Source organism: Lagenorhynchus albirostris, chromosome 9, assembly GCF_949774975.1.
Source record: "Lagenorhynchus albirostris chromosome 9, mLagAlb1.1, whole genome shotgun sequence".
Taxonomy (NCBI): domain Eukaryota; kingdom Metazoa; phylum Chordata; class Mammalia; order Artiodactyla; family Delphinidae; genus Lagenorhynchus; species Lagenorhynchus albirostris.
This window is the reverse complement of record NC_083103.1, coordinates 65,550,362-65,571,497: the sequence shown is the minus strand read 5'-3', so window position 1 is coordinate 65,571,497 and position 21,136 is coordinate 65,550,362. Positions and strand designations below refer to the sequence as shown.

Genomic DNA, 21,136 nt, shown 5'->3' with positions numbered 1-21,136 from the left:
GTGTGCATATTTCTTTTCCTAAGGAAAATAAAACACCGAATTTTGACAAACCATTAATTTCTTTGAATCCCTAGGAGAACAGCTTTTCTTTCCCTCTTTAAGTAATGTTGTAATTACATTCTAAATTCTTTTTCAAGTAGATAGGGGGAGGAAAACTTTTTCCTTCTTCCCTTCTAGATTCTTTGGCTGGCCTAATAATTAAATTGACCTTAGCCAGATTAACAAGAAAAAAAATTTTAATTTCGTATATATGGGAACCCCAAAGAGATGTGGCTTCTTGCCAGTTAGGCAATTGAGAATTATGTGCCATGCTGAGCTAAGGAGAAGCAGGTAGGGGTCTTCAAAGGGGAGGAAGACAATTCACAGGAAGATGGGAAGAGCAAATGTTTGGTAAATAAATGTTTCCCACGCCATGCAGATAAGTCTTTCTGATGTAAAAAGTTATGGCTGGTAATACTTCTCTTCCTGGTAAGGCCCGTTATCTAAATTCTTTTAGGTAGTTAAGGGGGAGGTAAGAAGCTCTTCTTGCATCTGTTGGGCCTTGATTGTCTTTAGCTTGGAATAATCCACATGCCAAAGTGGCACATTCTGGGGCAGCCTGCCCTGAGCCCCATCATGGCTGTAATTGCATTGCAGTTCTTTTGTTGTCCTGGCATTTCCTTGTGATAAACAGGGCTGCCCTTGAGAATTACAATTTGTTTTGTTCATAGTGTGTGACAAATAATAGGTACTTAATGGAAGTTTGTTGAGTGAGTGAATAAATGAATAAAGGATACTTTAACTGATTATATAGAAGACAGCAAAAATGCTAGCAAAATTATTCATTTCATCTAACGTCATGGATAAGAAGAACTTCTTTTTGGTTTATTTCACTTTTTTATAAAACCTCTCTGCCTCTTTTGCTTTTTACTACTGATGTATCCAGGCAAAGCTGGTGGCTCTATTCTTCTGGACTGTTAGAGTACGGGTTTATCACTTATTTATTTGCAGTGTACATCTCTTTTGATAACACATATGCCTTCCTTACTAGACTCTTAGTTTATTGAGGACCTAACTTGGTGCCTTATTTTTAGTACATGATCATAAAGATTTGCTGAAAAAATTTTTTTCAAATATGCAAATTTTGTTTGTATATTTAAGTAGTACTTCCTAAATATTATGGGAAATATTAATTTGTACCTTCTCTTTTAAGCAGCATGTGTGTATGTGTGTGTGCATGCATGCATGCTGTTTCTGCATCAGTGTTATGTCTTCCTCAGGAGGTAGAGGAGTGGATAGTGTTACAAAAGCTGTACTGTAGGGAGTGTAAATGACAAGTGCCCTTGAAGGCGTGTGTGTGTGTGTGTGTGTGTGTGTGTGTGTGTGTGTGATAGTATACACATCTATCTTTTTAAAAATGATTACTCTTATATAAGTTCTCTTTAAAATACAAACAAGATACAGATAAAATAAAAATTAATGCCTTTTAAACTTCCATCTCAAATCCTTAACCATATTTATTCTTAACTCTTCGGTATATATGCTTATAGACGTCTTAGATATATTGTAGATGAAGTTATCCAATACCTTAGAGAGATTGGAAAGCTGAAGAGAACTTATTATATATGATGGCTATCAACCCCTTAACTAAACGCTCATGAACGATTCTTTCACTACAGCTTTGAGAAATACATTGGTGATAGGCATTCTAGAACACTTGAAAAGCTCTATGGTGACAGTTTGCAGGCTGAGAATGACAAACGAGAGAGGCTATCATTGGGCTGCTTGAACTCAGTGGAGATGATGAGGTCTCTGAGAGGCAGGGGTTACAAGGCAGCACTTAACTGATAAACTCAAGCTGGGTGTGTTTACCATTATGGGCAGCATGTCCAGAGCAGTGATCAGAATGGATTGACCTGTTGAGATCTTTGGTGTTGACTGACCATGGTGTCCTTAGGACTCAAGTAGAAGGACAGCCTAGTAAAGTCTTACTTGATTTGTACAAATGAAAAGAAAACTCAAAGATTGGCAAACAGAGGCATAACCTGAATCATCTCAGTAGAGAGTCACAGCCCTTCATCCAATTCCTAGATCTGAGTCAGTTCATAGATTGTGAACACCTTTAATAAAGGGATGGTTAAGTCCCTTTGAGAAAAAACCCTTCTACATGTCAAAAATTAAACTATTAAATGATCCTCTTACCCTGTAGCCATTTGGCAGGGTGGCTGTGCATGGGTGAAAGTAATATTCAACTTTGGGGGAACTAAACATTGACTCTAAGGTGACACCATTTTCTTAGGAACCAAAACCTTACTACAGTAGACCAGTAACTTCTTATAGGAAGTTAATAGTTTTGGCTTTACTCTGTATCACCATAGGCCCAGTGGGTCTTTGAATCCACCTTAATTCCAGAATGCATGAATTGAATAAATACACTTAGCCACTGTCAGAATCCCTTTATCAATATAATCTCCTTTTTTTCTCCTTTTTTCTATTTTTTTTCCATAATTTACTCTTGGTGTTTTGTACTTCTAGGTAAAAAGGAACATTTCTCATGTCTTGTTGTTAGTCTTAAATTTACCTCTTCATCCATGCCATTGTTTCTTCTTTAACTCCCAATAGGTAGACCCCATTCTTTTGTATTTGTGTAAAAGTTGTCAAAGTGTATGTGTTTGAAGAGCTCGCCTCCAGTCCCTACCTCACTAACCAGAACATGGACTTGACCAGCTTATTTTCTCCTGTATAATTTCCTTTCCAAAGAAAAGGATGTCTTTGGGAACTATTGATATTATTGGGTTTTTGTGATACAGTAAATGGAGTGGGTAGAAAATGACTAGAGAAGTGAGAGAGAAGAACTTTCATTGGAAGGGATTAAGTTTCATTTTTTAAAAAAAGAGCAAGACGAAGAAAGAACAGGAAGTTGAGTGTAGAAAGGAAAGTTAGGAGAGAAAAAGAAAAATGAAACAAGTACCTGTTCTTCCTAACATGAAAATACAAGCTAGAGACCCTTGGGGGATAAACTGTGCCTTGCAGTAGAGAATGTTGAGATAGACAATCAGTGGAAGGAGGGTAAGAGAATTTAAGATGTTTGTGGACACTTCGAATATAATCTTTTCTCATTCCAACTCACCTTCCCATGTATTAATGGTCAGTTTTTGAGCAATTCTATAAAATTAGAATAGCTTTATTATCTTTTGATGAATAGCTTGGCACTATGCACAAAGACCAAGCCACCTGGATTCCAGTTATTGTCAAATTACTTTTTTTTCATGACATTGATCACCTACTGCACCTTCTACATATTTATGTGTTAAATTATCATCATTGGACCAGTCTTTTCATAAAATAATAACTTTTGAAGTAGATGCTGATTCATTATCAACAGATTTGAGTGTTTTCATGTATTCAGTGAAATTGTTATGGCTTCCAGGGTGGATGGCAAAATACAAACATTTTGTTCAAATTGCATGTTCATCACCAACTTTCTTGACAAAGACAAGTAAATTTAATATTTATTTTTCTAAATGTTTATTTATTTATAAATTATTTTATTTACTTATTTTGGCTGTGCCGGGTCTTAGTTGTGGCATGCAGGATCTTTAGTTGCGGCATGCGGACTTCTTAGTTGTGGCATGCGGACTTCTTAGTCGCAGCATGCAAACTCTTAGTTGCGACATGCACGCAGGATCTAGTTCCCTGACCAGGGATCGAACCTGGGCCCTCTGCATGGGGAGCGCGGAGTCTTACCCACTGGACCACCAGGGAAGTCCCAATATTTACTTCTAAATTAATCATTATCTTTTCTTAGCTTATTACTGTTGAAATAAGTTACTACATTTCATGATAAGGGACAAAACCACTATAATAAGAGTGTTCAGGCTACCCTATACATTAGACTGTTTAACCTCTATTTCCTATACAGTTTTCATACCAACCTAAATTATAATTTTCTACATTTCCACTGACATGGTCACCTGAAGGCTTGATGGCCATGTGCATCTTATGGACCTCAGCATGGGGCATGGTGCAACTGGCTAGTATCCTATGTGCCCTGAAGGGCCACTTGTTTATTTTTCCCATCATCAGCCCAGATTAGGTGGTATTACTTGTCCCAGGGTATGTGTGTCTGAGGGCATTTCTCAGAGCAATTCTTCTTAACAATGAGCATCTGTATTGCAGTGAAGGTGTTAGTTATGTTACCTCTGGAAAGAGCTGGAAAGGAAATGACTTATTCTGACTTAACTACACATTCATGCATCTCACCCAGTAGTAACCAAGAGCACTGCAGAAGCTCTAAGGACAAAGTGGAGTTCTGTCAAACCCACCTGTTGCAGGTTGGGTTCACCAGAAACTGATTCTGAGAAGTAATTTGTGAATGTAAAATGCTTATTAGAGATCCACACCTGTGAAGGGAAGAGGAAGGCAGTGAAACTGGGTACAGGAAGAACCTGAACCACCATGTAGTCTCTATGAAGCCTCAGCCAAAGTGGCAGGAAGCTTTGGAGCAAATTTTGCCCATCAGAGTTGCCTGTGTACAGCTAAACTACCCCTGCCTTGTTCAGTCACTGGATTTGAGCTGTTCTGGGAAAGGCAATTCCCCTGCACCTAAGGCAGACTCTGATGTTGTAACTGACAGCTGGAGGCTACCTGCTGACTGTGCTTTTTGCTTTTTCTCTTCCTTATTATTATAGTGGTAGAGAGAAGACTTTATTTTTTCTCATTCCAAGAATATATATGCATACTGTTTTTTGTTGTTATGCAAATGTTTATTGCTTTTGTTACGTTCTGCATGTTGGGGAGGATTGCAGATTGCCTATTTTCCACTAAAGGGAAAATAAAGAATTTGAGTCACAGTAAATGTACAAAACAGTTTGTTAAAATTGGAAAGAGTATTTTAGTTTTCTCATCTTTGTTTTCAAATAAATAAGTATATTGTCTCACAATTGGTTGTCCAGGGAACCCAAATTAATGTAATTGTGTGCAGCATGTCATCCAGGTCTTGTTGCCTGGGAATCCTTTTGTTGATTGAATGAGAGAAAGAAACAGTGGGTGAAAGGCTACAAAAGCTTGTGTTAATTAAGATATATCCCCTACTGGTAGAAGATTATGGTCAGACATTATCACATCATTAGTCAGCTCATCAAAATATCACTTTGCAGAAAATCCTCTGGTTCTTTTCAGTGGCTTTAATGAAATTGTTTTAAGAAGCCCTGTGAAAGGACTGAGCTCTAGTTTTTGGATAACTGCCATTTTCTTACGAAACAGACTTTGGGCCTACTGAGAAAGCAGATCAGCTGGTGTGACATTTTACTCTAAGAAAAGAAGAACTATTTTAAAATTTTTGCTATTTAACAGAGGAAACATCAATTTATTTTGGTCTTTTCCTTAGCATCAGATAAAGAATGGGATGCTAATAGCTGAAATTTAGGAGACTAAAGAAGGATTAATGTAAGCATTTGAAACAATTTGTCACTTACTTGGACTTTTTTAAGGATAATTTTTATTTTTATTCTCATAAAGAAAAAATAAGCAATCATTATACTTTTACGGGAAAAAGTTAATTATTCTCATTTAGGAATTTATACATATGGTATAAAAATGGAAAATTTAGAAAGGACAGTTTTAAGGTACTGTGTATATTTTCTGTTTGTGTATATGTGAACTTTTTTATTTTGACAGTCGCGCTAGCTACTCAAGAGTCTTCATGTTCACTTGGTATTCCTTGCATTTATGATACCCAGATTAAAGGATGCTCCAGATGTAGGAATACTAATTATAGATTTCATAGTTTGGGTAGCTTAATAAATGATCTCTTATATGCTACTTTTGCTGTGTGTATAGAGGGTGGGTTTTTGTTTGTTTTTTAGTCCTATCAGTATAATGTCATCTCCAGAGATTTTTTAACATATTAATTTTCAGCACCCAAGGATATATCATATTTAATATAGCTGTTTGATTTAACAGTTCTTTACTTGATGTGTAAAGTTCATATTTGCTGTTGGGTTTTGCTTTTATTTTTCAAGACCCATTTTAGGAAAGGCATAAATGGGGGGCAAAAGAAGGAAAAAGAGAAACACTGCAAATCACTCATTTAATGGGATGCTACATAAATTGGGAAGTAGACTGAAAAGCATGGGTCATGTCATCAGAAAAATTTACAATGAATTTCATTCATTGAAATAATCATCAATTTCGTTGATGAAAAATAGCAGCATATGGGCTTCCCTGGTGGCGCAGTGGTTGCGAGTCCGCCTGCCGATGCAGGGGACACGGGTTCGTGCACCGGTCCGGGAAGATCCCACATGCCGCAGAGCGGCTGGGCCCATGAGCAATGGCCGCTGAGCCTGCGCATCCGGAGCCTGTGCTCCGCAATGGAAGAGGCCACAAGAGTGAGAGGCCCGCGTACCGCAAAAAAAAAAAAAAAAAAAGAAGCAGCATATCAGTTAATAATAGAATTTAATTTTACAAAATATGAACTCAAATTAAAGAGTAGGTGTGCCTAAAGGAGAGAAAAATAAAGTATGCTTTCTTGGATTTGTGGACTGTAGGGTACAGCCACCTCTGTTTGAATTTTCTTAGTTCCTCTCCAAGTGTATTGTAAGAACTGTCAGAGTGGTGAAAACAAAATGCAGAGTAGAGGTCAGCTAAACATCTGATTCGATCTACTTTAATGAATATGAGGATAAAATCCACATCCTGTTTCTCAGCCATACTTGTTAACCACTGTACTCACAAATGTTGAACGTCTGGCTATTCAGTAGCCTGGAAAGGGTGAGTCATTGTCAAGTGTAGATTTTCAGTATTTTGTGGAAATTGCTCACCTTTTGTTAGTGATGGATTTGCTGCAGTGCAGCGTTTCAGCTTTGTACTCTGTTCTCAGCCTGATGGTGTGACTCTGTCCAGGCTAGAGTACAGATCCCCTGGCTTTTTATGGTTGATCGATGACCAGTGGGGCTCTTCTAAAAGGCGTTAAGATTAACCTAGGCAAACAGTTTTCTGTATCCAGTAAAAATGGAAATCAGAAATAGTCTTTCAACAAATATTTATCTAACACCTTAATATGTATCAGATAGTGTTCTGCATCCTGGTGGCACAATACCCATCTACTAGGAGGAGGGGGAGGGGTGGATAGACAGATGTATATAACAGTAAAAATGTAATATGATAGATTCCATGAGAGCGTAGCACAGAGTGTACTAGGAGTACCCAGCAGGGCCATCTATTCCAGATTCGGCAGGAAGAAAGAAAGAAAGAGGAGGGATCAAGGAAGCCTTCCCTAGGGAGGACTCTAGAGATAGTGACTATCTAATCCTAGAAATGTGGGATCAGTATTAGAGCGATAGATTACTCTATCAGTGCAGATAGCTTTTCGTTATAACTATTTCTAAGGTAGAACTGAGGATTCTTCCTTTCTCCACACTCCATTTTTCCCTTCTCTTCTTTTCTGTTTCCTGTCTCACTTCTTCCCTCCCTGTCTCTTTCTCTTCCTCTTTCTTTCCCTCCCTTTCTCCCTCTTCCCTTCATTATGAATTCATGAGTACGGAATTGTATTAATCAGATTCTTGGTTCATGACCCACTGTCATCATTGGACAATTTCTGGCTCTCATTCATTCACTGATTTATGATGCTATAATGAATACATATGACTTTATTAACAATTTCTTTCACCTGCCTTTTTGCTTTTCTCCTATTTCATCTCCTCACTCCTTCTAAAAGGTAACCATTGTCCTGAATTGTGTATATCATCCCTTTTTTCACTGGTTTTCTTTGTTTCATATATAACATACCCAAATAACACATTGCTTAGTTTTTAACTCAACAAAAAATAATATTCTTCTATATGTAATCTGCTGGTATTTTTTTCACTCAACTTCATACTAGTATGATTCACTGTGTTTTTATTTGTAACTGAATTCATTGTTTCACTTCAACGAATATTCTAATGTGTGAATATACCACAAATTATCCATTCTCCTGTTCCTAGGCAATTGAGTTGTTTCCATTTATGTTGTTCTGACCAGTGCTGCTATGAATATTCTTTTTCTTCTGCCTGAGACATATTTGAAAGTTTCTGCAGAGTATATACCTAGCGAAGGAAATATTGGCTCATAGGCTATGCAAAAGTTAAACTTAAAAGATAATACGGAATTGTTTTCCAAAGCTATTGCACCAACTTGCATTTCCGCCAGAATTATATAAGAGCTTATGTTGATACAATCCTAACACTTGGTCTTGTGAGATTAATTTCTGTCAATTGAATGCCACATAATGTGAATGCTATCTTATGGTGTGTGGTTTTAATTCTCATTTCCCAGGTTACTAATGAGTTTGTGCATCTCTTGGTATATTTATTGGTCATATATGTTTCCTCTAACCTTTCAATTATAAGATTTTAGTATTAGTTTATACTAATTTTTTATTAGTATAAACTAATACTAAATACTTGTTATTTTTATATATGCAGTTGTTATGACATCTTAATTAGAAAAATATGCAGTCATTAAAGTGAAATAAAAACCTATTTTGGTAGTACATAAAATGGTGGGTAAATTTCTAATACAAGATATGCAGTCAAAATAGTTAACAAATTAAAAGAAGAGGAAATAATTCTATTTTGAAATTCTTTTATGACTTTTTTCATAGCCTGTTGTTTATTTTTCTTTTGACAGAACGATTTCGAGATTTACTCCTTCCTCCATCTAGTCAAGACTCCGAGATTCTGCCCTTCATTCAATCTAGAAATTATCCCAAGTAAGCAATAGGAGTTCTCTAGGTATTGTGAAGGGGATGGGCATAATGATGGGCGAGCTTTGGGAGGACAAAGAAAAAATTTTTCCATTTTAGGATTTCTGAAAAGGCCTGAAAAACCTAGCCTAACTAACTAGAGCATCTCCTGCACTATAATGTCTCAAGCTCTTCACAGCTAATCCCTCATCTGGTTTCCTGTTTTCTATCCTTTAAATGTAAGGATTCATTTATATATATTTTGTTGTTGTTGTTGTTGTTGTTGTTGTTTTTGTGGTACGCGGGCCTCTCACTGTTGTGGCCTCTCCCATTGCGGAGCACAGGCTCCAGACGTGCAGGCTCAGCGGCCATGGCTCACGGGCCCAGCCGCCCCGCGGCATGTGGGATCTTCCCGGACCGGGACATGAACCCTTGTCCCCTGCATCGGCAGGCGGACTCTCAACCACTGCGCCACCAGGGAAGCCGTATTTTTTTAACATCTTTATTGGAGTATAATTGCTTTACAATGATGTGTTAGTTTCTGCTTTATAACAAAGTGAATCAGTTATGCATATATACATATACATATATCCCCATATCTCTTCCCTCTTGTGTCTCCCTCCCTCCCACCCTCCCTATCCCACCCCTCTAGGTGGTCACAAAGCACCGAGCTGATCTCCCTGTGCTATGCCGCTGATTCCCACTAGCTATCTATTTTACATATGGTGGTGTATATATGTCCGTGCCACTCTCTCACTTTGTCCCAGCTTACCCTTCCCCCTACCCATATCCTCAAATCCATTTTCTAGTAGGTCTGTGTCTTTATTCCCGTCTTGCCCCTAGGTTCTTCACGACCATTTTTTTTTTTTTTTAGATTCCATGTATATGTGTTAGCATACGGTATTCGTTTTTTCTCTTTCTGACTTCACTCTGTATGACAGACTGTAAGTTCATCTGCCTCACTACAAATAACTCAATTTCGTTTCTTTTTATGGCTGACTAATATTCCATTGTATATATGTGCCACATCTTCTTTATCTGTTCATCTGTTGATGGACACTTAGGTTGCTTCCATGTCCTGGCTATTGTAAATATAGCTGCAATAAACATTGTGGTACATGACTCTTTTTGAATTATGGGTTTCTCAGGGTATACGCCCAGTAGTGGGACTGCTGGGTCATATGGTAGTTCTATTTTTAGTTTTTTTGTTTGTTTGTTTGTTTGTTTTGCGGTACGTGGGCCTCTCACTGCTGCGGTTCCTCCCGTTGCGGAGCACAGGCTCCGGACGCGCAGGCCCAGTGGCCATGGCTCACGGGCCCAGCCGCTCCGCAGCATGTGGGATCCTCCTGGACCGGGGCACGAACCCGTGTCCCCTGCATCGGCAGGCGGACTCCCAAGCACTGCGCCACCAGGGAAGCCCCTATTTTTAGTTTTTTAAGGAACCTCCATACTGTTCTCCATAGTGGCTGTATCAATTTATATTCCCACCAACAGTGCAAGAGGGTTCCCTTTTCTCCACACCCCCTCCAGCATTTATTGTTTGTAGATTTTTTGATGATGGCTGTTCTAACCGGTGTGAGATGATATCTCATTGTAGTTTTGATTTGCATTTCTCTAATGATTAGTGATGTTGAGCATCCTTTCATGTGTTTGTTGGCAATCTGTATATCTTCTTTGGAGAAATGTCTATTTAGGTCTTCTGCCCATGTTTGGATTGGGTCGTTTGATTTTTTGATATTGAGCTGCATGAGCTGCTTGTAAATTTTGGCGATTAATCCTTTGTCAGTTACTTCATTTGCAAGTATTTTCTCCCATTCTGAGGGTTGTCTTTTGGTCTTGTTTATGGTTTCCTTTGCTGTACAAAAGCTTTGAAGTTTCATTAGGTCCCATTTGTTTATTTTTGGTTTTATTTCCATTTCTCTAGGAGGTGGGTCAAAAAGGATCTTGCTGTGATTTATGTCATAGAGTGTTCTGCCTATGTTAATAAATGGTTTTCAAAATAACCACATGCTAGATATGATTTTAGGAATTTATTCTTCTTTAGCATCTTGATAACTCTTTCTTAAATGGGACAGACTTTTTCTTAGATGCCACAGGTGTATTCATTGCTTGAAGCAATGTGCCTCATCTTCCCAGAGAATAAGGAAGTACCAGGTTTTTATTAGGTATTCTCTTCCCTAAAAGCTGATGTACGCTGGTGTCTTGATCCTTCCTGTGGAAGCTTGGAGTACCCTCTACTTTTTGAGTAATCTGACTCTCTTTACTAGCTAGTATGCAACAGGCTAAAGAATGAATAAATTATTATCTGAAATAGAAAAAACAGTCACCAAATTAAAGAATTAGAGCTTGGTTTACACATATTTAATCAAAACTCATCATGATGCTAAATGATGCATTCTTTGATCAGTTTGGCAGTTTATTCAAGTATTTACTGAACTTCACCTGAGTTAGTTTTTCCCTGATTTCATAGCTATGATAATATTTACTTAATTCTGGTCACAAAATAAATACATAATCTGAATTATCTGTTCATTGTTTCAGATATTAATCCAGGTTTAATCTCTAGCAGTAATCTTCCAATCTCTTCCCAGTACTCACAGGGACATACAAGTGCCTGGAGAAGCCTTGCAGGGGTACATCACTCATGTTCATGTTGGCAGGGAGCATGGAGGTGCCTGAAGAGATCCATGCATGTCTATCAGTATTTTTGCCCACAGCTGCTATTTGCAGGGGCCAGTGATACTTGCTTTTCTGCCTCTTAGGCTTACTGTCTGACTGATACCATTGTTTAAAGGAGACTTACAATGGTTTCTCAACTGGTCATCTGTCTGCAGTTGTTTCCCTAGGTTTCCTTAGCTTTACAAGTATCCTTCTTGTTCTTAGATTTCTTTTCTGATAGTGATGTGATCCATGCTAATATTTAACAGACATCATGTGACAATCCTTTGTCAGTGTCTAACCCTTGGAGTAGATATACTTTTTGACATCTGCAGATTAAAGAAATAAAAATCACCCATTGATGCCACACACACCGTATTACGGCCGTTCAGTGTGCAGACTCTGAAGCAGATTGCCTTCCCTGCTGACTCGGTGACCTGGGTGACCTAACCCTCTGTGCCTCAGTTCCACCTGTGTGAAAGGAGGAAGATAATAATACTTACCACTCAAGCATGATACAAAGATTAAATGAAGTAATAAAATATTTTGAACTGAGCTTGACACAGTAAATACTGCATTTTAGCTGCAGGTGTTATTTATTGCTATTCATTTAAAATTGCATCTAGAATTAACTAAATTTGCATGTTTCCAAACACCATAGGAAATAGGTTGTTCATTTATCTTGCAGGATAGCTTTTATGTCAAGATACTTTCGTCAACCCACCCTTATTAATATTTAGGGAAGTACTATTTATTCAATATTTCTAAATTACTGCGAGATGCTGATGTGAGACACCACTTAGGTGACCACTTAACATCTTTATGAGCTTCAGTTTTCTGAACTATCAAATGAAAATATGCTAATTAAAGGGTTCTGGGGCTGAAAATATTTACATAAAATTCTGGATTAAATACAATTAGTTTATTTAAGTTACAGAATATTAACCATTTTCATCTTCCCATAGCTGATTTAATGTCTAGTTTGGCAGAATTTTAGGAGATGCTGGGGGACATAGAAGGGATAATATAATTCTGTTTGTGCTGTGCCTAGGCAGTGTTGAGTTGGTCCAGGAAAGAGCATAGGAGCAAAAACTCTGTGCATGTAAACAATGCCCACTTAAAGAATGTTGCGGTAGAAGAGAAAGTTGTGGTAGGGCCAATTAGTAAATACAGGTGGACAGGAAATCTGTGTGTCTAGACCTAATTTAAACTAATTTTGTATTCATGGTTTTTAATACTCTCATTTTTTCTCTCATTTATATTCATTCTCAGATGTACTCTCATTTATTCATTATTGAAGATAACTAAAAGTCAAAGAATTTGTAATTTTGTGACACACAAAGATTTCTAGAAAGCTGAAAGTTTAATCAAACCGTTAGTATTTGTTGCTTTTATTCACAATGCCGTATACCTATTTATATTAAGATTTTTTTTTTTAGTAATTGTGAGTTTAATTTATTTGTATGTCGCTAAAATTTCAGCAGCTAGATCTGCTTTATAGTAAATGACATTATGTTTTTATATTAATAAACATAGAATTGGCTGCTGAATTCTACCAGATAAGTTTTTGGCACTTACAGATATAACCATATAACTTTTTTAACATCTTTATTGGAGTATAATTGCTTTGCAATGTTGTGTTAGTTTCTTCTGTATAACAAAGTGAATCAGCTATATGTATACATATATCCCCATATCCCCTCCCTCTTGTGTCTCCCTCCCACTCTCCCTATCCCACCGCTCTAGGTGGTCACAAACAACACAGCTGATCTCCCTGTGCTATATGGCTGCTTCCCACCAGCTATCTATTTTACATTTGGTAGTGTATATATGTCCATGCCACTCTCTCACTTCGTCCCAGCTTACCGTTTCCACTCCCTGTGTTCTCAAGTCCATTCTCTACCTCTGCGTCTTTATTCCTGTCCTGCCCCTAGGTTCTTCAGAACCTTTTTTTTTTTTTTTTAGATTCCATATATATGTGTTAGTATACGGTATTTGTTTTTCTCTTTCTGACTTACTTCACTCTGTATGACAGACTCTAGGTCCATCCACCTTACTACAAATAACTCAATTTTGTTTCTTTTTATGGCTGAGTAATATTCCATTGTATATATGTGCCACATCTTTATCCATTCATCTGTTGATGGACACTTAGGTTGCTTCCATGTCCTGGCTATTGTAAATAGAGCTGCAATGAATATTGTGGTACCTTTCTCTTTTAGAATTATGGTTTTCTCACGGTATATGCCCAGTAGTTGGATTGCTGTGTCATATGGTAGTTCTATTTTTAGTTATTTAAGGAACCTCTATACTGTTCTCCATAGTGGCTATATCAATTTACATTCACACTACATTAAGATTATTCTGATTCTTTTACTGACTCATTGAATATAGACTCCATTTGTGAGAAATACATTTTAAGAGCTAAAATATGGGTTAAGAAGTGACTTATTTGCCCTATATTACATGGTGTCACCGAGTGATATTTACAGAGGATAATGTAGCTGACCTTCTTTAAGTGAGACTCATCTACACTGGTTAATATAGGCTGATGAATGGACTGTGGTAATTTGGATTGGGAGTGGGTTCTCTAGTGAGTATAGTGTCCCTATAATCTTGAGCATCTTATAGAGACACCTAGCAGATAATGCAACGTGGAAAAGGGTGTCTTTTATTTAGGGAAAGAATTCATGAAGAGAACTGACTAGTTCTTGAAATGTGTGTGTACGTGTGTTTTTTAAGGGTAAGCCATTTTTTAAAAAACATTACCTGCGATGATGCTGGGGAACATTGTTCTAAATTATAATCATGCTACTTAGTCACATTCTTACATTCCTGAATTCAAAGTTGACCCATTGCCAAAACCGGGCACATCCATTCTCATCAGAACGTCATAGAAGACATTGCACCATGAAAATTCGCAGAGCAGGAGTAGATGTGTCAGAAATAGATGAGTGAAAAGCAGGAAATGAATGCATACTTAATATAAAGTAAATATTGATTCATAGGTTAGAGGAAAGAAATGGAGATAATGAGCTTAAGTTTTGTTGCTCATTTCTTAGCTGTCATCATCATTATTAACTGTGACGGCTTTAGGTTTATAATGTATTTAGAATAGAGGGTAGCTATAAATATTCTTATCCTTGTAAATGCAGCTTCGGGATGTAAAATGGTTGAAGACATTTGGCATAATTTTACTCACAAATGACTTGCAACCATGTTGGCAATTAGGCCAGCAAAACATATTCCAATGGCTCTGAAAGTTTAATCATAATACATATAAAAATATTGTGGAAAACAGGAACAAAATGTCACGTATCTCTATTTCGTTCTCATAAAGATCAAATTCTCTGGAATGCTTAATGTCAGAACTGTTTAGAGAGGGGAATACTATTTATGACAAAATTCAGAGCTCTTTCTTTTTGGCTTGGTTCGCCACCAGAGGACAACCTTGATTATTTGGACAATAGAAGCAATGTCTCAACTTAACGTCATTTCCAATGGGCTGTTTAAAAATGGCTTAAAACAGTGATATTGAGTAATATACTTAAATTGCAGAGCCTCAGATGACCTTTCCAGATGTCATCTATTCTCCAAATTGTCTTCCTTTCTCTTCCCAAAGAAAGTTTTGAGTTCCTCTTCCTCCAGAGACCCTCCCTCCCACTTCAGTAATTTTTGTTCAGTCTGCACATTTGTAATATATTTGTTACCTGAGTGAAGTTATTCTCATTCATAATAAAAAATAGCAACATTTAATACTTTTTACATGCCAGGATTGTGTTATGTGCTTTATATGCATTATTTCATTTAATCTTTACCATCCCCTATGAGTTAGGTAGGACCATTTTCCCAATTTTACAAATTTTACAGATTAAGGGACTAAAATTTAAAGGGGTTAAGTGACTTATCCAAAGTCACATGGCAGAGCTGGGTCTCAAACCCAGGTCTGTTTGGCCCCCAAATTATACCTAATTGTGCTATACTGCCTCTCATTTATTCATCTGTCCATTTTTCCATTCTTCAAATATTTATTCAAAAACTACATGCACCAGAAGCAGTCATAATTACTGAAAATACAAAAATGATTAGGACATAGTATATGGCTTTGTGGGACCTAGAGTCCCATTGGGGAAAAGCAGAATCAGAGTTTAATGGAGAAATTAATTATAGCAATATGATAAGTCCTATAAATTATAGAGAGGTACTAAATTCAATCGGAGAAGAGAAGATAAAGTGCCTTCCTGTCTAGGCAATTCATGTAAAGTTTAATTTTCCCTTTGGGGAAAATCTTGACAAGTGCTATGGAACCAGATGAAGAGGCTTTTTATAGATGGAACAAAGAGTATAACAGCATATGGAACCGTGAAAGTGGGTGGTTCATTGAGAGATCATATTTCATATTCAGGAGGGAAGTGATAAAGGATCGATTCTGTCATAATAGTAATAGGGAAAGGCAGATAGATGTCTGAGAATGTTAGGAGGCACAATCAGCAGAATGGGATGACTATTGGACAAAAAGAAGAGGAGGTAGAGGATGAAAGGGTGAGGGGAGGGGAAGGAAGAGGAAGGACTTTAAGGAAGGAATTCAAGCAGTTTCACTTGTATCGCATGCTGGCTTTCTGTCCCCATGACTGAGGACAAGTGGGAGGTCTTTCTGAACATGATTTTTTCCCCCTCTATTTCAAATACAATATTAGCACTACAGGAAAAACTCCCTGTTTCTCCTTTACTCTCACATACAATACTTCTAACACCAGGTACGTGGGAGTTTTTTCCGCACCAACCAATTCTTTGACACCAGATGGGTGTCTGGCAATTCAATTCAATTCTGACACTAACCAGAGTTAGTTGCAGACCCTACAGCTTAGGGGTTCAGTCCCCTAAGATTGCTCACTCCCACTTCAGATGCCAATCACAAGTAGTAAGTTCCCAAGTTACTTACAGCGTCTGCCCAAATTAGCTACAAATCAGGGTTCCCATGATCCTCTCCTTGGATTCTGTCCTTTGCTCACAGAACTCAGGGAAACGCGTACGGATTTATTATACAATAAAGGATATGAAAAAGCATACAGACGAACAGCCAGATGAAGAGATACATAAGGAGAAGTCTGGAAGTGTCCCAAGTGCAGGAGATTCTGTCCCCATAGAGTTGGCGTGCACCACCCCCTTGCATGTAGATGTGTTCATCAACCTGGGAGCTCTCTAAACCCCTTTTTATGGAGACTTCGTCACAGAGGCATGGTCAGTTATTAACTTCATTTCCAGCTCCTCTCCCCTCTCCAGAGAATAGCGGGGGTGGAGCTGAAACTTCCAAGCTTCTAGTCATGGCCTGGCATTTCTGGTGACCAGCTGCATCCTGGAGCCCACCAAGAATTGTCTCATCAGAACAAGAGACCTTCCTAGAATCAGGAAATTCCAAGAATATAGGAACTCTGTGCCAGAGGCTCCTATCATTGAGGAAATTACAAAGGTCTTAGGAGCTCTGTGTCAGGAATAAGAGTCAAAGACTAAATACTAGAATAAAAGATTTTCCTAGTACCCACATGTAGAAGAGTTTAGGAGCTCTGTGTCGGGAACTAGGGATGGGTGGGTAGATAGACAGATAAGTACCTTCCCTCTAGTGTTGCTTTGAGGAACACACAGTGCCTGGCATAATTCTACCTCGTAAAGCTTTGTGATTGTTAAATAAAATGATGTAAAGTACCTGACTTGTTGCAAATGTGAATTCTCATTAGTATCTCCATTCCCAGCTCTATTCTACCTTTTCCCAAAGCTATGCCTCACCTCAGGGCAGGGTGGTGAGGTTCTATCCCTTCATTCCAGTCTAGATCCTGCCAGAACGGACATGTTCTGCCCAACAATGATGGCTCTGGGTGATGGGATCTGATGGCACAGTGATTACTCAGGAAGGGACTCTTTCTATTGTGGGCCTGCTTATGACGGATGCACAGCTGTTCTAGTAGTTTCCACAATCACAGCTAATCATAACATTCTTCATAATGTACATAATATTAAAGGATTACTTTCTCTCATTTTCTCATCCCTAAACTTAGGTTTTCTTTTATTTAGTAGATAATATTCCAACACCTGGCTGGCAGGAGATCTAAAAAAATTGATATTTTTAGGATTCTTAATTCTTGAATATTTTCGAATCTAGGCAAGCATGATGTCAAAATTTAGCTGATCTATCCATAGATAGTAGGTCCCGGCCCCTGGGCTGGAATTCACAAGTAAAAACCCTGCCATCAGGACTGCAAAAGCAAGTTGGACCACCAAAAAAAAAAAAAAAAAACACCAAACAGTTCTACAAAAACTGAGGCATTGCTGAAATTGTGAACATTCTGCTCGGACATATGATAAGTCAAAGAACTCTGTTAGTGCAAGACTAATGGACAAGGAATAAGGACGCCTCCGTGCTGAGTGAGAGAATAACTGGTTCTGGACTCAAATAAGAACTGGTTCAAGGATGGGGCCAAGAACCTGTAGCTGGGAGGTCAGGAAGCTGAAATCTTAGAACAAGTTGAGGAAGTAAACACTTTCTAGGAGATTGAGTTAAGCATATTGGTTGGATTCTCCATCTCGTGCCTTTGAGACCATTTACTTTCTTTGTTCTGCCTCACCCTGCATTCTCAGCTGTCATACATCTTCTCAGGCATCAGCTGTTTTTAGTTTTTTAATTTTTTATTTGTCTTTGACTCAGAAATTGTCTATCCGTTGAGAGAGAAAGTGGCCTGAAGTTCTTCCTTTGTTAAAAATCTTAAAATCCTATCTTAACATCCTTGGATAGAAACAACCTCCTTTTTGCATAAGGTGATATATAGCTCCTCAACAATATTCTCAGCTCTAGAAGAGTGAGATATTATCAAAGTTAAGCCATGATTTTAGAAACAGTTTATGAACCTATAGTAAAAATGAATATTAAAAAAGCAGTTAAAAATTAATCTATTCATAATGGTTATGGTAGTATAATTTTGATAATATACTTGCTTTATGGAACTTCTAGCCAAAGAATTTTTCTCCTCGCAGCCCCTAAATTAATTAACGGTTTCTGTTGGAAAATCTTGATTAAATGATTCAGAACTCCAAGAAACAGACATCAGTCAAAGCAGTTTTTCGAACAATGTCGCTTTTATTTATGCATGAGATTGTATTATGTATTAATCACTCACCCATTAATTACGGAGATTTCTTAGCCCTCTGCTGATGAAGTTTTCTTCCTTAAGTTGTTCCTAAAGTCTAAGCAGTGTGGTCCACTACCCACCACCTCCCACCAAGTCTTAACTTAAATGTTAAGGGCTTGCCTGGGTCACCATATTTAAAATCCCCACCTGCGCCAGCTCACTCTCTATCCTCCTACCTGCTCTTGTAGAACCATCAATGTCACATGGGATATTGTTAGAAACACAGACTTTACCCCAGACTTACTGACCTAGAAAATCTGGGGGTGGAGGCCAGCACTCTGTGTTTTATAGCAAGCCCTCCAAACGATTCTGATGCACACTAGCATTTGAGGACCATTAGAGAAAGATAGAAAGATTTGAAAGACTTTCTCAAGCTTTTTAACTCCCTCCCACTCCTTGTTGTTTTCATTGATATGATTACTTCCTGGGAAAGGAATAGTCTAAAACTGCAACTGTCCTTTCCAGGGAAACAGTTAATCACATTCACCTTTTTCCCAGAAACAACTGTTATATGAAGGATGGCTCTGAACCCTTCCATCCTGCAGAGCAGGAATTTCCAGGAGTTCCTTGATACAATGTGCCCTTTTCATATTTTGTTTTGCCTTTATGTATTATCCCTAACCAAAATAATTTCTAATTGACTGTAATCATTAATATGTGATCATTAAGAAGATGAGCTTTGGAGTCAGTCTTACAAGAAATTTAGTAACGCTTCTTAATAGAAACGTGGCCTTGAGAAAATTACTTAACATTTTGAGTTTTTGTTCCCACCCCAGTAAAAGGGAGATTATACCTTCCTGTAAAGGTTGTTGTGTGAATTAGGAGTGAAGGTGTATATAGAACATTTAGGTAGGTCCTGGGTTAAATTAAATGTTCAATGAGGAGTATCTATTATTATGATACCTTATTTTAGGTTTTGGGAGGTAAGGGTCTGAGATAGTTTTTGATTTTTTTTTTAAATTAGAATCACTTTTAAAGTAAAAGTTAATCAGATGAAGATAACAAAGGCCAATAATTTTCCAGAAATGTACATTTGCATCAGCATTAAATGTATGTAAATTATAATGCTTTATTCTTAATAATAAAATCTAACATTTATCACACACTTACTATGTCCAGGCACCATGATAAAAGTTTTATCAAGTATATTTACATTCAGCTACATAAAACAGAAACATAGCTAAAAGTGATGAGGGCTTGTTTTTCTCATGTGACAAGAAGTACCAAGGTAAGTGGTGGCTTATATTAATTCAGGGTCAGCATGTTACATCTGAGGTGTCTGCAACTCCCCTTTCCTTCTCCCGATTGCAAGATGCCTCTTTCAGCTTCAGCCATCGTATTCTCTTTCCAGACAGAAGAAAGAAGAGCAGAGGGCATAAAAGGTGCAGGCAAGCTGAGTCAGCGTCCTCCTTTTCAAGGAGCTGCTCAGAACCCCAACCCCAAGCATCTTACTTCATATTACCCTAAAGTGGGTCTTATGTCTTTGTAAGAAAGGGTGGGAAATATAGTCATTTTTTTTTCTTAAGTGGATACATTACTGTAACGCCACCACCAATTGGGAATAAGGGAGAGAAAACAGATAAAGGGTAGACAACCAGTGGTCTTTACCTTGCCTGAATTATCTCATTTAATCCTTACAATAACCAGTGAGGTGTGTATTATTTACATAACCTTCTGTTTACAAAGAGTGTAATTGAGGTACTAAGTGATAGGTAACTTGCTCAAGGTTACATAGCTCCTAGCTGCTGAAGCCATGATTTAAACTCGATTTAGAGCCTACGTTCTAATTTACTGTATTACTATGTAGTAAACACATAGTTTTATTCATCGTCCTTAAATTTTCTTTAATAGCTCTTTTAAGTTGCAATTTTCCCTCCTACTTGGATTTTAAAAGGCTATTTTTTGCTGTTAAAATCTCTGTACTGAAAGTAATTGCTGTGAAAGTTTTGAGAACAGAAAATTTTACCCTACTGTGAGCATTCTCCCCTCTAGTGAATGAGGTTGCAAGTGTATTGTCTCTAAATTAAAGGCAAATGAACGTGTTGAGCATATTTTATTCTTTCAGTACTTCTTTCAACCACAATTTTTTAGTGCCTATTGTACACCAGCAACTAGAAATAACAACTGAGCTAAACTATTTTAACAGTGTCCTGGTTTTCCTGGGTTTTTGAGTTAGTAGTAAAACCCAAGGAGGAAATCTGGTGATTCCTAGACAATAGGGCTAGCTGTATTTATAAAAATGTGTTTTATTTTTTATGGCATTTTATTGTTTTCAAAGCACTTTCATGTGTAGTATTTTGTTTGTTACACCCATTGATTCTATGAGTTTATCTTATATTTACCTCTTTTTGATTAAAAGCCTCTAGTCAATCAAAGAGTAAGCATAGAAGCTAGAATGATAGAAACTTATAGCAGTAGAGTGATTATTTCTTCCTGTCTGAAAAATGTTGCAGCTGGTAAGTTGTATCACAGCTGAAATCCAGCATTTTGGGGTTCTGTTATTCCAGAATCACCTAGGGAGGAGAAAAATGATGGCAGAGGAAGGTGAGACAAAACATTAAAATCCATATACTCACAAAATATGGTAATATTA

General features: G+C 37.6%; 1 protein-coding gene across 1 annotated transcript in view; it reads left to right on the top strand.

Annotated features, from left to right (window-relative positions):
* The window catches only part of NOX4 (NADPH oxidase 4), a 148,535-nt gene that overhangs the window by 101,544 nt on the left and 25,855 nt on the right, over nucleotides 1–21,136 (top strand). The window contains exon 13 of the mRNA XM_060157883.1: nucleotides 8,650–8,731. Within this exon, the coding sequence (XP_060013866.1) occupies nucleotides 8,650–8,731 (82 nt within the window). The remainder of the gene's footprint in view (nucleotides 1–8,649; nucleotides 8,732–21,136) is intronic.